Below are 18,110 nucleotides of genomic sequence, written 5' to 3'. Positions count from 1 at the left end.
TTACTGCTTAAATGCTATAAAAACTAAAAGTAAATATATCACTAGGGAGGAAGAAAGATTAACTAAAGAAGCACAAGAAAATTGAACCCGGTCACTTGTTTTCCTACTAGAGAGGAAAAAAATGCAGCTCTGATGCAAATGAATTGGGACACACAAAAAAGCCTTCAGGACACTGTCATCCTCTTCATCAACTCAAGACCTGCCGGTTTCTGAATGTCACCTGGGAACCTAATCCCGCCATGGTCTCTGGAAACCTGCAGTTCCAGGTGAAACTTGCAGGACTCCTGCACACATCCAAGCCAGGAGAGGTCTGACCTAACAGGGGATGCTGGTATACGGAAGGGAAGCAGTTGCCAAAGGAGTTTTAAATACTTGGGGATCACTGAAGCTATGTCAAGCCTGCTCAGCTCCGAGGAGTGAGCTGGGATGGGCAGGCTGCTAGCGCAAATGGCTCAGGAGACTTATTAGAGGCACAGAAAACAGAGGGCTTTATTGCCACTCTCACAGATTTCACATCACTTTACAGGATGATACAGATGAAATCTCAGCTACAAAGTACTTCCTTAATACTAACAAACACCAACATGTTGAGTCCAATGCAGCATCCTCTTTATTCCAGACAAAAGTAGCCTGATGTGGTTTTACTGAATATCATGACTGAAATAGTATGTATTAAAAAAACCCAAAAACCAAACCCAAACAAAAAAAACCCACCCTGAAAATACTTCTTTCCAGGCTATGAGTCCACTATCAATGTAAATCAACCATTTCAGAGCTTAATCCACATCAGAATATTAAAAAAAAAAACAAACGACAAAAAATTCATTTCTTCTGCCATTCACTTTCACTATCAATTGTTTCTTTCAAAGTGTTTTGATATTTGGCCCTTTTGTCCGATATTTAATTTTTCTGTTACAAAAATAAAACAATTCTCCACTTTATAGAAGCAGCAGCAAAAGGACTATTCCAGGAAACTAGAGGTAATTTGATTAAAAAATTGGGAGTAAGAGATTCAGAAAAAAATAGAGTATTATCAGCAATAGCTCAAAGAATTTTTGAAAGCGTTCTTAATTGTAAAGCAGAAATTATTGTTAGTGGGATAATAAGAAAATTATCTGAAAGGATTAATTTTCAGACAGACAAAATAAAAGGAAGAGGCTTAATTTAAGTATCACTGCAATAAAAAATGCACAAATACCTTCTTCAACATCTGACAAATATTCAGCATCACTGAGTATTTCAGGGGCATTGGCTTTACGAACTGCATAATTCAAATAAACAAAGTAATTAAATAAAAGCATACACGATCACTGTGTCAACAAAACAATCAATGTAAAACAATAACAAATGTGCAAAGACCACATCCAACTAATACTGTTTGCTTGTTGTTTTTTTTTAAACAAACATTTCTTACAAAAACAAAAGACTGAAAAATAAGCGAGAGGGTTTTTTTATTTTTTAATACCTTCATCATCAGACATATCAAGAACTTCATTCATGGTTTCAGGTACATTCATTTTGTGCTTTTCTGTAACGGTCTGTCAAAGAAAAAAAAATCATTTCAGAGTGCAAGCATCATTTTTCTTAAAATTATAGTTATTTTAAAAATTAAATGCAAGGTAGGACATATTTTTATCTGCAATTAGCAAAACAAGATTAGGTTTTTTAGCCTCTTATTCACTTTCCTTTTTATAGATGCAATGAACTGTACATTAAAAAATACTATGGAATAATACAGAAATAGGCAATATTTTATTGGTGTTTTGAACTATATTCAAATTTTCACAGCAGAAAAAGCACCATCATCTTCTAGGCTTTCAGCTGATATCAAAAGAAGAAACAAGTACACTAGAAAGAGTTTCATGTCAAGGGTTTTAATAAGAGCTCTTTAAATAGTTGTCTAAATTTTGAGCCAGAACACGTCATCTCTATTTACACTAAATTTTCTGAGGGAAGTATTTCTCCTTTGTCATTAAAAAAACGCTGCAATTTCGGAGCAGGCTTAATCTATGTGAATTTTTTTCAGAGGTGCCACAGCATGAATTGTGTTTTTCCCACAAATGAGAACAACTGTAACCACATGCAGGCTAAATGATACCCCTTAAGGAATTTGTGCATGAAAGACAGAAGTGGTTGGTTGATTTTCATCCTGATGTTTTATATTGATTCAGACTGAAAGACCAATGTAAAAAAAAAATTAGAAGCAGAAAAAATGTTATGAATGCCTGAAATCTGTTCCTAGAATACCTGTGTATCCTACGAATGACACACACATGCACATCTTACTCTCCAGCTGGGGTACAGCACAACAAGCAGTGGTAAAGTTTTAGGTCAGGCAAGAGACCCTGCAGAGTTACCATTCAAGGAGTGCAGTGGAATTAAAAAAAAAACAACAAAACCCACAACCAAAAAAACCCCCAAACCCCACACCAAAAACCACTCCCATCTTTATGGGTTTTTTATATATTATTTTTAACCACCATTACTTCTCATCCTTCATATACAAATAAGAAATCATTAACAAGTTCAGGAGGATAAAACAGCTTTTCCATTTTCATTTATTTGAAAATATTTCAGTTTTTCTCTGGCCTCATGAATACTCAATTTGGCAGTTCATGTTTCTTGGGCTACTGCCATCACTTGATATAGGCAGAAGAGCTCCTGCATGCTCAAACATTGCAAAACTTATAAAAAGCCTCACACTTAATTCATTTTGAGGGAATTACTTGCAAAGCTTTTTAACACATTGCTGTTAAACTAGCAAAATCACAGGACTTTTTTTTTTTTTTCAGGCATTATTGGATTTTTTTACTGGTGTTTGAGTATAAATTGCAGTAAAATTAGCTATGTTCATCCCTGGTTTCATTAAATTTACCTTCGGAAGTTTTTCAGCCACAAGCCTCAAAAAATATCTCAGTAGTCAAACCGAGTTCTTAAGACCCGCAGCTGTAAATCAGATTTCATGTCTAGACTCAAGTCTGACAATTACACACTTGTGACTGATAAGCAGCATACTCTGATTTTAATGGAAATTATTTCTGGGCTTCTCTGTAGAGTAGGTATTTGGGGTAGTATAGGCCTTTCAGCAGCCAACATTTCTTCTAGCACAATTCACAGCCTGACCCACCATCTCTCTACTCTTCTTCATCTACAGAACATAAATGATCAGTCATCTTATGCAGCACAAACTCCCCCAGCTTCTTGGCTCTACAAGCTAAGAATGACCTGGTGATATTGGCAGTTCTTAACATAAAAATGTAGTTTTACTTTTCCTGCAGCTACCTAGTTGTATACTAGGCAGTCATTCAAGCTTATGCTACCCCATATAATCTTCTCCATCAGATTTTTCAGGTTGTGGAAAACTGTTTTGGAATCTTTCTAGAGAGACATATGTTCCTGAGAAAACCTAGAGAGAAGCTGTAAGAAGAAACAGTATTATTTTCTGACATATTCCTTTACATTTTATTGTTCTGAAATTTGTCTCCTGTGTGGTGGATTTTCTGTAAGCTACTGAATTATAGACCACAGCCAGGAAAGTCACAGGAAGAAAAGGCATATGCAGTAGCAGAGCTAAAATCTGCCTGTCATCCCAAATGCTCATCGTACTGCAACCACTTGCTTGCACTGATAGACCACACAAACGGGTGATGACAAAATATGGAACACACAGTAACTGTTTTCCATCTCTGATATGCCTAAAAATACATATGTGCACATATTTCTCTTTTTCTTTTTAATCAGAAACAAAAGTTGCAGAAAAGAAAAAGCAAATTTTCAGCCAACGCTCCGAATTTATGTTCTTAAGACTCAGTTTTGGCTTTACTACTATGGTGGTACATGGAGGCTCCTCACCTCACAGAACTGTTTTCTTCATAGAGCAATCTGGCAAAACATTAATGACCAAAAGATCTTTCTGAGAAATATTTTGGATTCTGTGAATCACCATTTTTCTAATAGCAGGTAATACTTGACCATTGCTAGTCCCTTTAATCTCTCCTGGCTAACACTGCAACAAGCCTTCCTGAGAGGCAGGACAGACAAGCTGGAGTTCACATATATGTCAGGGAATGGATATCTGGCCTTTCAGGAGCTGACTGTGGCTGCTTGCAGAAGACAACCTTTCACCATCTTTCAGAAGACACCAGAAACTACACAATGAGGTGCTTTTAAGTAAATTCCAACCACTTTTTAGATTGGAATATGTTCTCTTAGGCCAAATACAAGCCATTATACATCAGTCCCTTGGCAAACCTTCTCAAAAGGCAGAAGCAGCTTCTATTTACACAAGTCTGTAGGAATGTCTTTTCAACTACAAACCGGCCCATAGTCATGTGGTTTGTGCCCTGAACAACAGGATGTGCGGAAAAACATGGCAGCTGTGACCAGTCATTTACACTGTCCATTTTCTGCTCGGTTGGTACTCTTTCTGCATACATTCTAATAATGTCTACTACCTTAAAAATATATTGCTCATATTTGACTTAATATCCACTTTATACTGCTAAAAGGAAATAGGTGGAAATTAAACTGGAATCTCAGTAGACACGTAACTAAACAAAGCTGAATACAGTGGCTTAGGAAAAATTCTTCCATTCACTACTGAACTAAGCTGTACTTACAATTGTAGTCATGGTCTCTTCTGTCACCACCTTCAATGTGTCAACGACTGAAATGTAGCCAAGTCGCTTAGCAATGGCGAGGGCAGTATTTCCATTCTAGCAATTGAAACATTTGTAACAAAAGTTAATGTTAGCAAGGCTACGTGTAGAAACGACTAATTAACTGTACAAAAATGCACAATGCAGGTCAAATAAATGTTTGCATGTTGATGATGGAAATATATTTATTTTGGGTAGTAGGATATATAGCCGTAAGTTTTTAAGCTCTTTACAGAAATGGGATGAAAATGAAAAGATTTTCAGATGGTCGCTGTTCTAGTTTTGGAAGAGATGATGGCAGAGAGGATGCGGGGGTGATGGGAATAGGCTGCCTCTGCTCTTTTCCTCTCATACCACACACATTTTTTCCCACATTTCCCTTGCTCAAATGCTTTACGTGGGGTGGGACAACAGAGCCCAAGGGGAAAGTGGCAGCCTCGTGGCGGACCCCCTGAACTTACCACAGTGAGCTCGTTGGGCGCCGCGCCGTGCTGGAGCAGGACGTTGATGATGTGGGTGTGCCCCTGCTGCGCAGCCTGGTGCAGCGGCGTGTACCCGTTCTGCAGGCACAGGGAAAGGGAAAGGCTGCAGTGGGCACAGCACACAAGCTGCCTCCACAGAAGGAGCGAGGCAGTGGTGGAAAACTCACCTTCGTTTTGGCATTAACTTTTGCAGAATGTTGCAGAAGGAAGTTAACAATTTTTATGTTTCCGTAGTGGCAGCCAACATGCAAAGGAGTGTATCCCATCTAGAATGAATGTAAGCAATCAGTAAATGTGAATATCCCACATGTCCCCTGACAAAAAAACCAGACATGAAACAGCAAAAATCCTGTTAAGCTTTATTTCTTTGGCCTATGTGAAAAAACCTCCAACCTTGGAAAAAACCCCACACTTCTCATGAATGTCGATTCAAGTCCCATTCTTTGTGAACATCTCTGAATGCCTTCTATTTCTGTAATCCTCAGCACAAGCAATGTTGATTAAAGATTTGCCTTCCTTTCCAAGGGTCAGACTATCAGGTCTCTGGGGCAGAGCTCACCTTTTTAAATAAATGTGTGTATAATGCTTTGCACAGTGAGGTTCATATGCTTTGTGCTCCTACAGTGTGATAATAAACAAATAAGTAAATAAGTAATAACAGCTTTCTAAAAACCAGGTGTGGTGAGGGCTGCCTCAGCTACGGTGCTATTTGCAGCCCCATCCATTCTGACTGAAACACCCAGAAGGTAAATCTAAAACAATGCAACTGATTTGCCAGCTCTGCTAGAAGAATACAGTCCTACAGAAACTGGAACACCAGCTGGTGAATTGAGGCTCTAAGACAGGAAGGTCTAATTTTTCATGTGTCTGGCCTTGTGTTATGCAGACTGGAAGAAACTGCTTTTTCTTGGCAACTGCGAAGATGAGAAAGTTGAATGTATCCTTTTTGTTCCTATTCCTTATTCTTCATTACTAGTGGGCAGACTAAAAATATTTGTCAACATTGGGACTCCCCCAGCAAATGCTCTAAACACAACTAAATGGCTTTTTACAGTAAAGTATACACATTTTGGAAATTTTTGTAAAACCAGTTAGTACAAGAAGAATATAACTTAAAAACCTGACAATATTTTTAAAAACTACTACTGGTTTTTAAAAACTACTCCTGGTAGCAAAGCAGGAGTCACTAGGCTGACTCTGAAATCGCTCACTTTAAAACCAACATATTTAAAATAAGTCAAACAGCGTGTTGAAACTTGTTAATTGTAATAAACACTTTAATCAACAGTTAACATTTAACATACAATGCAACAAAACAAAGAGGACCAAAGCTTGCTCTTGCTGCTCTTTTTCTAATCTCTTAGTCTATGAGAACACTGTTAGCAGTTTTGAAAAAGTTGGACTTAATTGAGATGCTTAACGTATTAGAAATGATTAGATTATCTTTCTTGAAGTAATTATCTTTCCCTGCCTTATCTTCCCTGCAAGACAACACTATCTCTTCTTCCTTAACAAACATAATCAATCTAGAGCTGCGCAAAGGACAGTTCGGGAGATGGCTACCTCTAAATGGGACACTTGATGTTTTTCTCCACGGCATGGAGAAGAGGCCACTTTTCCCCAAACCTCCCCATCACTCACACTAGTAACTTGATGGCTTTCCAGCAGATGCTTTGCTTGGCTCACAGAGATGGATTAACAGTCTTCCCCCTCTCTTGAGGTTTAAAGGTCAGGTTTCATGAGCCCACTTGATGGGCTCTGAGATGCCAGAAGGGTCATCTTAACCAGTGTTCACATGGGGCTTTACCATTTTGCAAGCAGGGTGAAACTACACTGCCAGTGTAATATGTCCTTTTGCTACTCTGGGGGACTTCCAATGGGGTATTCGCCCCATGATCCATTACCAGTTTTTATGGAAAAAAATCAATTGCTAGGCTGTAAAAATCATATCTGATATGAGGAACACAAATACACTAAACACGTGGTAAAATACACTGCAAACGTGCACCACTGTTAATCTATGAGAATTCTGCTTTCAGAAAAAGGGTAAGAGGTGAGGCTGTCTGAGATCATTAATTCCAGTTGCAGAAAGGTCAGTTATAACATACATGGGGAAACACGGCCATGGTGCATATCTTGGCTGCTGGTAGAGTCCAAAGCAGCCACACAGCCAGAAGGAAAATACACTACTTGGGATTGAATGATCGGGAACTAGATCCAAAAGCCAACCTTGTGGGTAGAAACACTGAAAGATGGGCTGGTCTTGTATTGACCAGGCTCCTTGCTGCTCTCATCAGTGTTTAAAGGTGAAAAAGTGCCTTTGCTTTTCTGCTCTGAGAAGAAAAGCCTGGTGCCCAAGAGGTAGAGGCACACAGGGAGTTAAAAGCTGCAGCCTGTCATCCTTCATTTGTACAACCATGTCAGTGAGGTGTGGCCAGGTTAGACAACTTGGTCAAAAGCACCTAGGAGGGAAGTCCAAGGTCAGCTTGGGGTTCAGAAGCCAGCACTACACCACATGTTCAAACCACAAGGTCAAAGCTGCTCAGAAGAAAGAAAGAGAAAACCTCAAATGTGAACTATTTCCACTACAGGGAAGTTTCAAGTGTCCATGTGTTTAGACACACCATTTTCTTCATGTCACTTTGCCTCTGATACTACTTCACAAAAGGTTACCTAATTTCAGTTGTATTAACACATGCTAGGAGATGGTAGCTGTGCCAGTTACTTTAAATTAGGGTGTGTACTTTTTCTTCAGTTAATTGTATACCCTTTGCCATCTAAAGAAACTACCAGCTTTGACAACCAGGACAAGTTAATCATTGCAAGAAAAAGCGCTGGATCCAAATTCCATTGGCATCAGCAGAATGAAACTTTCCGTTGACTTATACGAACATTGGACCAGACGTCAGATGACTATAAGGAATTTTTCCCGCAGAATAGTTGTGCACGGTGGTAAGAGCCTGAACACTAGCTAAAATGCAATCATCATGAACTGAATTCTGGGACCTCATCTTACAGTTACTGTTAGTTTAGGGTTGGCCTAATAGCTTCCTAGCAGTGCCCAGGGTCTGAATGTGACAGGGCTCCCTAAGCTGGCCAGAGTCGTGAGTCTTCAGCAGAATGCTGAGTGTACTCACAGACATGTACCTCAAAAGCAGCTTCTGTGGCCCCTGCTTCTGCATGTCCAAAGATAAACTCACATTAAAACATGGCCAAACTATCAAAACATTAGTTAAAAAAAATAAATGCTGTGAAACCTCCTCATACAAGAACTTAATTCCCTTCTCCCCCTTCAATATACAGGCCTCTTAACATGACCTACAAGGTCAACAAAAATCAGACATCATAAAGCCAAGTAGGGAGATGAAATCTGAAGTCAAGGGCCACCTGCTGGGAACCCCCTGCTAATAATCCTAAAACATTAAAATCTGGAGAGTATCAGAGAGCCAAGACGAGCTGATCTCAACTTTCCCTTTGAAGTGATCTGTAAAGGCTCCTCCCTCCAGCCTGTAACAATGAATATTAAAGAAGGAGCTATCAAACCCCTGATATTTACTGCAGTACAACATCAATTTCCTTCTACAAATGGTATATCCAAAGATTTACATGTGGTACCTTTGTAAATGGCTAGAGGAGTAATTATTGATGCTGTTTGTCACTCTTAACCAGCCTGCTGTTTAAATCAAAGACTAAATGAAAACTTTTCCTCTTTCCCCTCCAAATGCATGGTAGAAATCATGACATTTCCATGGTGACATGGTCACTATTCTCCCTGCTACGGCTCTTGGTGTCCCAGAGCTGAAGCTGAAAGAGGCTCCCCCTGAAGCTCTTGGTGCTGCTGGCCTGGTCAGGTATGGCAGCTGGAGGCGCGTGTACAGAAAGGCAGCTTCTCTGCTACAGGCATAACGCATGTCCTGGGTAGCGATGTGGGCACCTGCTAGCCTGGTGGCAAAATATCAGTTTCCTGTCTGAACTCCCTGGAGGGGCCTGGGAGCTTCCTTTTAAGTTTTGCATACCCTGTGGTCAACTCACGTCATGTCGTGTTTGATGAGGCAGTGCCTAATGCAGCACACAGTCACTGACAGCAGAGTGACAGAGATCTGACACAGCTGATCACATCTCACTGGGCATGTTAGACTTCATCAGCCACCAGAAGACAACCTTCATGCTTATAGTCAGCAATGTTTGTAGAGAAGGCATTGACCAAAATAAAACTAATTAGCAAAATGCTTTTTTAATGCCTGAGACCCAGAAAGGATATCCTTTGCTTCTCAGCTACAGTACAGATTCCTGCATTAAACTGTTTCTAGCTCAGGAAGGTATAACATTTCTATTGATATCCCAACATCCTCATGGAAAACAGATATTCTGTTAACTTTTCTGAAACACTCTGGCTGGCAGATTCTGCAATTACACAACCAAATTAACTGTAAAAGTAGTAATTCTCATGGCTACTTGAGCTTGCTACTTTCATTCTCTATAGATATGTGTCCAGGAGGCTAAAATATTTTGCTTCAAAAGCTATAAATAATTAAAAAAACCCCCCACCAACAACCAAACAAACCCAGCCCCACAATTATACACTTTTCTGCACAGCAGTTTAGGTTCAGAGTTATATTTACTGGCAAAGTGCCAAGGGACTTAGTAGGCATCCTACTATTAAAAAAGTTACTTCCAAGAAAATCAGGGCTTTTGTTGAATACAGCTCTAACATGCATCACCTTCTGGCAGTCAGCTGCCATGCTGCTTCTAGTTGTTTTAAAGAATGAGCAGCAATATGGGAGTTAACAGCTGGGAAGGGCTTATCAAAAGCCACAAGAATAAGTGCCAAAAAAAATAATCATCAGAAATACTGAGCTTTTCAATTCTAATGGAATACACAAACACAAAGCATCCCTTATTCTCTTACCCTCCAATTTTTTTGAGGAAAATTATCACAAGCCTCGTATATTATGTCAGTGAATTACTTTCATATCCTCCACTGGTAATAACCATAAATCTTAACAGCTTGAATTACTGCATCTTTCTAGTCATGCTGACTCTCAAGCTGCTCTGTTTTTGTTTTTCTGCTGTAAATGTCAGACAATGAAGCTATAGTGTTATTGTTGATAAGGCTAGAAAATGCTCTAAATCCAAAGATCACAAAGGCATCCAGCCTCGATCAAATGAAACAGGCAAACCTATGTCTACATACACACTTCACTGCTTTGCTGAATCAGGGCCTAACATGATCCAGTACCTTTCAAAGGTTCATTATCGCATATTATTAGGCTGGAAATTTCCACACAAATGTCTTGATAACAACTGAGCATGTACCAAGAGCCAAGGAGAGAGAGATAATGTACCATGAAGATATACTGAAGATATCTGCATTTGAGTGTTCATTTTGTATGAAAGCAATTCTTCCCAGTAGCTTTTCCCACCCTCCCTGCTTCCTTCCTATCTCTTTCTGCATCTGTAAATTAGATATTCCAATAGAAAAAATGGATTGCTGTTATGAACCACTGTAGCACTCAGGTTGGTATGGGACTCCTGTCAGAATGAGGCAGGTAGACCTGAATAAATCTCCTTGAATAAATCTGAAATGAAAGGCCCAACTCAACCTGCAAAAGAACATCATGACCTCTCAGTCACCATTATCTCCTACCAGTACTACAGTTTTAGGAACAAAAGACAGTTTAATACTGGCTTTATTTTCCAGACAGTTGTCAACCAGGGACTGTGGACCATCAATTCCCCTGGAAGAGGCCCAACACCAAGTGCAGTGTAGCAACTATTTGACTAAAATGACCTGCAGTGAGACCAAAGCTCCAAATCCTGCTCTTCATCCTTGACTGAACCAGCACTCCTGTCTCGTCAGTCTTCCTTTGCCAGTCCACCACAGGAATAGTGTATCCTACAGTAACACTATCCAATGGGATAAACAGTTGAAAAATGACATGTGGAGCCCTGCTGAGCTATGAAACAAATATTTACTCATGCCAACTCTCAGCACAAAAGCCCTGCAACAAAAGCAACATCACATGTACCACTATAGCTTTTACACACGCAACATGGTCACCAGAGAAGGAATATCTGCTCACAGCCACGGCTTCAGATTGACTTTTAATTCCCAGTATTACGTGTAAAATGAGCATTCCTTATGTTAAGCATGATATTGCATAACACAGAGTTTCAGCATTGAAAACTCTTTAATACACCTAATTCAGACACAAAAATGTCATGTCAGAATGGACAAAAACTGCTGCCTTTGCAGTGGGACCCTAACGTGCCTTATATGAACACTACATTCAGTTTTTGAAGCTTTCTAACTGTGAAGGATTTTGAAGCAGCTCTGAAGCTTCACCACCTGAAATGCATTTTAGTGTTGCTACTTTTCCACCATTCTATTATTTGCTTCTTGCATATTAAGATAAGGTGTTTTCTGTGGCTTATCAGTTGGAGCTCAGTCTAACACGGCTACACGTAAAATCACATAACAAAATCCCATCTTCAAGTGGCAGGAGCAGCTTTGTGGCCTCTCAAGCACTAGTTCTGGCGTGCTAAACCAATGCTGTTTACTCTTCAGCGTCGACTGAGTCAGAGTCCCACAGCTCTGGGATTAGACGCTATTTAGTTAATTGTTGCAGCAGAACCAGAGGATCCCATAATGCTATCAATAAGTGGACTTCAAAACCAGCAGCTATTCTTCTTTTCATGTTTTTTTCTACAACAAAGTTCAGGAAAAAGATTTCTTGGGAGGGAAACCACCCCAAGGAAGAACCAGAGTTGCAATGATTCAGGTCTGAGAGCAATTTTGAAAATGCTCGTAAGTTTTAGCGCCAGAACTGATCTTAATCATACAGACTGATCTCCCGCACAAGAGATTTTCTGTAGTATTAGACTTTTTTCTTCCCTGCTATAGCTACAAAATATGTTTCTTCCCAATATTCTCCTCTAATCACCTGAAAAACCCAAATCGTGTGTGGCCCTCAGAACCTGAGCAGGAGTAAGAACTCCCATGTGTCAAAATTGCAAACTCTAGATGTTTTCACAGGGAGTGTAAGTTATATATAAATGATGATTAAAGAACATGTACCAGAAGTGGAAGATGATAGCTCATTGGTCCCTACCCAAGAAGTTGAATGACCTACTAAGATATTAAGTGCTCTCCCTCTATTGACAGATACTGTGCCGGAGTGACATCACGGATGCTTACTTAACCTGGGAAAATGAGGAATATGGTAAAGAGAGAATCTAAACAAAGAAAAAATGACTACTGAATAATCATCTAGACCACAATAATTGAGGTAACAAAAGCATATGGATGCGAAATGGAGAGAAGAAAAAACAGAAGGTTAGTGGTGATGCTGCTGGTAGCAGAGATCCACAATATAATGCCACTCTAAGCTGCGCGGCTTCACTGACCTTTAAGGCATGGATGGCCACATCTCTGCCACTGTACGTCCAAAGCAATAGAGCTGAACTGGACATGCTGGACAGTATCATGCAAACATACAAGCATAGCAACAGAGCTTCTGAAGCCAACTCAGCTGTTGCTGTATCTTGCTCCCCAGTGCCTCTGGTTTTAGAGGCAGCATGCACAGACCTTTTATTCCGATAGAACAGTTAATCCATCTAAACAAGAGAGCTTGTAATTACAGAGCTGCTATTTTACAAGCCAATCATCTAAACTTCACTTGCATAGAACGTGAGGTCAACGTACAGTAGTTCTTATAGAATAACACTTTTCCTTCACTGTAGAAGTTCAGAGCTTGTCAGCTCTTTTCTTAGGAACTCAAGATGATCATCAGTTTCTCTAGAAACTATTCCATGCTACAATACACAGTACTGCATTAGCACTTTTCTTATATCACAGGCAGTAGTGAGTGGATATCCGTCAGACGACCTCCATGTCACTGACTGTGTGGAGCCTGGAGGGCTCACCACTGCACGAACCCAGCAGACAGGACTCTGAAGAAGCCAGTGAATAAGCATTAAGCTCACTCCACTCTATCACAATCCCGCAAGGCATGTGGGCACTTTCTTCCTAAAGGGGCAGTCAGTCCCCTACAGCAGAGACAGCAAATTAGCACAGTAGGCAGGAGGACAAGCCATTGCGGGTGTTCTTCACCACAGAGGCCTACAGGATTAATAATGCACATTTTCCCAGACAGGTGATTTGTTACACCACAAAGTAGTTCTGCTTAAATACACTATAAGTCCCTGCCCTTGCTTCCTGACAACTATGCGGCAGCCCTGTGGAAGCAAATGTATACTGGGAAACTATTCTTTACTTGCACTAGTTACCTATATAACTGAGAAATGAAGATGAACAACAAGGGACTTACTTTTTTTTTTTTTTAATTATATGGCTATTACAGATGACAGGATTAATGCTGCAGTCAGTCAAATATGACCGCTTTTTTTTTCCCTGTGCATGGTTTTACCTACTGACTAGTTCAGTTTTCAGAGATGCAATTAATAAATTCAGTTCCACCCAGAGGAGATCTCTGAATGAGAAACTGAAGCCCCCTTTCTGTGTGTCTTCACAGAGTCACATGCTTGCTCCACCACACTGCTACCCTGCCAGGCTTAAAGTTCAGTACAGAGCTTGTGCAACTGTGCCAGGCTGGCCCTGGGACGCAACAAACATGCCCTGCCTCTCAGCTGTGACAGTATCTCAGATGTTTCCATCATGCTAATGTGACTAAAAGGCCACTAGTCCAGAACTGGATCCTATTTGGACACTGGAGAGCAGGCAAAGGGGACACGTGACTGCCTGCACCTGTCAATGTAAATGTCTCCTTAGACTACTTACTATTTGTGGGACAGAGAAGAGTGGAAGAAAGGCAAACACTTACAGACAAGTTGTATGGGCTAGGAGGAGATTTAGCTCTGAGCAAGTTAGAAGAGCAGGTTCTACAATGTCTTGCTACAGAAACCAAAACCAGGTAGGAACTATCTCCAGAAAGGCAACCATATATATCTGAGAAAACTGTGCAAAGAATGAACCAGGGCAAATCTCATCTGCTGCTGGATGATTAAGCAGGTGATAAGAACCCAGACTGATTCATCTGTAAAATGTAGGCTGATGATATGTTACAAAAGTATAAAGCTGCAGAAGCTCCTGGGATTTCAGCAGAAGTATTTCAGTTTCATGTCAGAGCAACGTCATTGAAATCAGTGGCTGGTACAGTTGGAATTACACAGTAGAAAAATCACATAACAGTGACTTTTCCCTCTGCCACGGATTATAATCAGCTGAGCTGCAGCCAGAGATGATGATGACTTCAGCCCTTTCTGAGATGTCAGTGTGATGATAGAGTGATAGTATTGCTAGACAGTCTGACACATCTGGACATTTCTGGGATGCAAGCACAGCACCTAACTTGTGGCACACACATAGCAGAGAGTTGTGAAAGCTGCTACTCTGCACAAAGGGTGCAGGTCAGATTGTGAGACTTGGTTCATTTAGCTGATTTGATCAGCTACAGTCCAAGTATTTGATCACAACTGATTTCTTACCCAGCTAAAGGAATGACTCCAAGATCTAGACAATGCATGAAGAATGTAAGTGTAATCAACGCTGAGATCATTATCATTAAATTCTGAGCACCGTATACACTGTTAGTGAGCATAAAACCATTTGTACACAGGCTCTTGGAATTTACTCATGACATCACTCTTAAAACCAATACTGTGAAGTGGGAGGCATCATTGCTTAGGGTCTCAAAACCATCCCCAAGCACCTTGGAAAGCCAGGTCTCTTATCTAGGAGTCCAAATATTTACTTTAGGCAAAAATATTTTTAGGCAAGTAAATTTGAAATGGACCACCATTGCATGTATGTATTTCATATTAGAAAACAGTGATAAAGAATTTCAAATTTGTCCTCAAGAGTTAAATGTTTGATCTCTAATAATATTTTTGAAGGTACAGTAGAGCAATATTTACTGACTACCTAAAGGGTTAACGTTTACTATCAGGAGAACAATGGTCTAAAGTCTGGACTTGGGACACCAGAAAAAGTCAGTTCCCTGGAATGTACCCATATGATGAAACAGCTCACCTCACTATGCTTTGCAAAACAAAGCAGCTTAGAAATTCAGACACATCCAGTCATGAAGGCTGAGTCAAGCTGTAGGAGTAGCGGATAATCTTTACAAATGAACAAAGGCTTTACTTGCAGAATCATGTCTATGGATGGCTATTTAGTATCAGTTCAGGGAATGGAGACTACTTCATTTCATAAAGTCTCTTAAGTCATGGGAAAAAGTATTAGCCACTTAATAGCCAGAAATGCATACATTGCATTCACGTTGTTTCTCTTGTCAGAAATATAGATGTTTTAAGTAACAGTACCCCTGTGTTTTGTTTCTACTGTCAGCTGAATGGAAAGTACGTGCAACATGTAAAAAATACCAAAAGCAGATGAGAGTATGCATACGGTGAAAGATTATATGACTCTCTGTACAGAGAGTGCAAGCTCTTCTGAGTTTCCTTACATAAAAACCAGATCCCACTTACCTTCAGTGAAACACAAAAGTAATTACAGTCAAAATCTATATTGATCTAAATATTTGGTAAGAAATAAGCTTACTGCCTAAAGACTGAGCATAGCACTAAACATTCAGGTTTCCTTATCTTCAGTTTTCAGAATATATTCTATAATAATTTATTACAAGGAATGTTTCTCTGCTGTTATTTCAGTTTCACCCTGAAACTGATTACTAGTCCAGTCTACAGACTCATGCCTCCCTGGAAGGAAGTAATACATGTTAACCGTGGTGTTTGTACCTTCGTCTGTGCATCAGCAGAAGCTCCTTGGTTAACAAGAACTTCTGCTACATTGACTTTATCCTCTTGAGCAGCCAGGTGAAGTGGCGTCAGTCCACTCTGTAAATTAGAAGCAACAAGTAACAATCTTCAGAGGAGGCACATGAATACTAAAATGCAAGTTCAGGTATCAGTAACACTCAAAACATCCTACTGAATTTAATGAAATTATAAATTCCACTTTCACTGTGTAATGTACTTCCTAATCCCATTTGTTGATTTGCAAGAAACTACAATTTGAAAGCCAGGAAGATAATGTTTCTTTTACACAAGGAACATTTCTTCATGCAGCGTTCATTGTGGGATAGCAAATTATAGCACTTTAAGAAAAAGTCGCATAGTATTTTTTTTACCTCCTAATTTACTTCATTAGAATGAGTAAGATTTTAAAAGAAATATTGAATTATTGTTTACACTTCTACAAGTTTTCTAGAAGTAACATTCACTCAGATTTATCCTTACCTTTTACTCCTCTACTTGATTATTTTCAAACACAAACAGAAAAGATAAGACTACATTTCTCTGAAATCAGGTCCATTTCTCTCCGCCCAGGGAGTATACAGACTTGCTAGATGCCACGTACTGACACTCTTACTTTTTGGATAGCTCATTATTTTTCTTATCTGAAACTTGAGATCTAAAACCTTTAAAACCTCAGAAAGCTATGCAACTTTCTGTCACATAAAAGACCTCAGGTAAAAGGGGTAGAAGAGAGAATCTGCTGAGGGGGTGTTGTTAGGAATGGGAAAGAATATCCTTTACTTGCAAATTACAGTTCTTTTTCTCTCTTTCTGTTCCTACTGCCTTTAGCACCAGTGACAGAAGAGCGTGTGGCAGCTGTTGGCACATGAGGCAGAAACACTTGCTAAGTTTTCTACCCTTGAAACCAAACTCATGTCCACAGTGGAGTCCCTACCAAAGACAGTAACTGCTGACAGCATCCCACTGTACTGCACTCAAACATGCAATCCTGATGACAATGCAGCTTAGATGGGTCACACTACACAAATATTTAACACTAACCAACTGTGAATTACCAAATGGAGTCTGGATTTTATGGGCCAAACCTCCTAAAAAGATTAAATAAGTGCTCAGTGCCCACACTGGAGCTCTGAGTATTCAGCTCCCAACCATTCTGTGGAACCTGAAGAAAATAAATGCTTTTTTTATTCCCATTGCAAAACTCAAAGTTAGCATGCTTTAAATATCTGGCTTCAGATGTAGATGCTGAGCTCGGAGGAAAAGTGCATCCCTAAGTGAGTACAGGGAAACTATTTTCAAAAGGTGGTGTTATCAGTATAATGAGAAACTAGAGATTACAACTGAATAGTAACAGATTGAAGGATGTTGCAGGTAATTAACCTCTGAATCAAAATGCCAAGCAGCTGTAGTCATGTTCTCTGTATTAGCCTTAGCAGCAAAACCATGACAGCCAATGTGATACAGAATGTGCACGTGGCACATTGCCCTGTGGGGATACAAAGCACATCCTGCACTGCATAAGCCCACACACTTGACTGAGACTGGGAGGAAAAAAAAAAAAAATCATCAACATCTGCAAGAGAAGCTTCCTGAAGGAGGGCCCAAAAATAATAACCAAACTGTAAAGTTAGAAACAGGAAAACACAGTAGCCCTATGCAGCATCATCTATGGCCTCAGAGGACACCAAGACTTTCTACCTGCTGAGAATAAGAAATATTTTCCATGAAAAATTTGCCTCTTGCCTTTCTACTTTAGCCACATAAATCCATACTGGAACTGCACTTTACAACATCTCTGATGTTTAGCGGGGCATTTAAAGAATAAAAGCTGCACATTTGCTAGGAACATTACTATAGAGCAGAATTAATAGCCTATAAATTCATACATATAGAAACTAAAATCTACCAACTTCCCTTTCCTGCCACCAGGACAAATTACACCAAAAGTCACTGTGCTCTGAGGAACACCCCCTGGGGAGGAAGAATCACTTATATTAATGAACAAAATCTCAGACAACCTTGCTGTTATTACCCCATTAAAAAAATCAGCTTCCCTTAACAAGTTAGTTGTTACCATTGCTTAATGGGCAGGCATGTATCTAGAGGCTCATAAATGACATGTGCCAATCCCATTAACTGCTGGGTGGAGGAAGACATTTTCTCTCTAGGC

General features: G+C 39.8%; 1 protein-coding gene across 1 annotated transcript in view; it reads right to left on the bottom strand.

The window, feature by feature from the left end:
• Positions 1 to 18,110, bottom strand: part of ANK3 (ankyrin 3) — a 210,247-nt gene that overhangs the window by 79,908 nt on the left and 112,229 nt on the right. Inside the window, exons 18-23 of the mRNA XM_059821466.1 lie at positions 15,920 to 16,018; positions 5,308 to 5,406; positions 5,120 to 5,218; positions 4,620 to 4,715; positions 1,466 to 1,538; positions 1,199 to 1,261 (exon numbers count right to left, since the gene is read on the bottom strand). Of these exons, the coding sequence (XP_059677449.1) occupies positions 1,199 to 1,261; positions 1,466 to 1,538; positions 4,620 to 4,715; positions 5,120 to 5,218; positions 5,308 to 5,406; positions 15,920 to 16,018 (529 nt within the window). The remainder of the gene's footprint in view (positions 1 to 1,198; positions 1,262 to 1,465; positions 1,539 to 4,619; positions 4,716 to 5,119; positions 5,219 to 5,307; positions 5,407 to 15,919; positions 16,019 to 18,110) is intronic.

The sequence above is a fragment of the Gavia stellata genome, chromosome 9, assembly GCF_030936135.1.
Source record: "Gavia stellata isolate bGavSte3 chromosome 9, bGavSte3.hap2, whole genome shotgun sequence".
NCBI lineage: Eukaryota > Metazoa > Chordata > Aves > Gaviiformes > Gaviidae > Gavia > Gavia stellata.
Note: the sequence above shows the minus strand (reverse complement) of the source record. Positions and strands in the feature narration are given on the sequence as shown.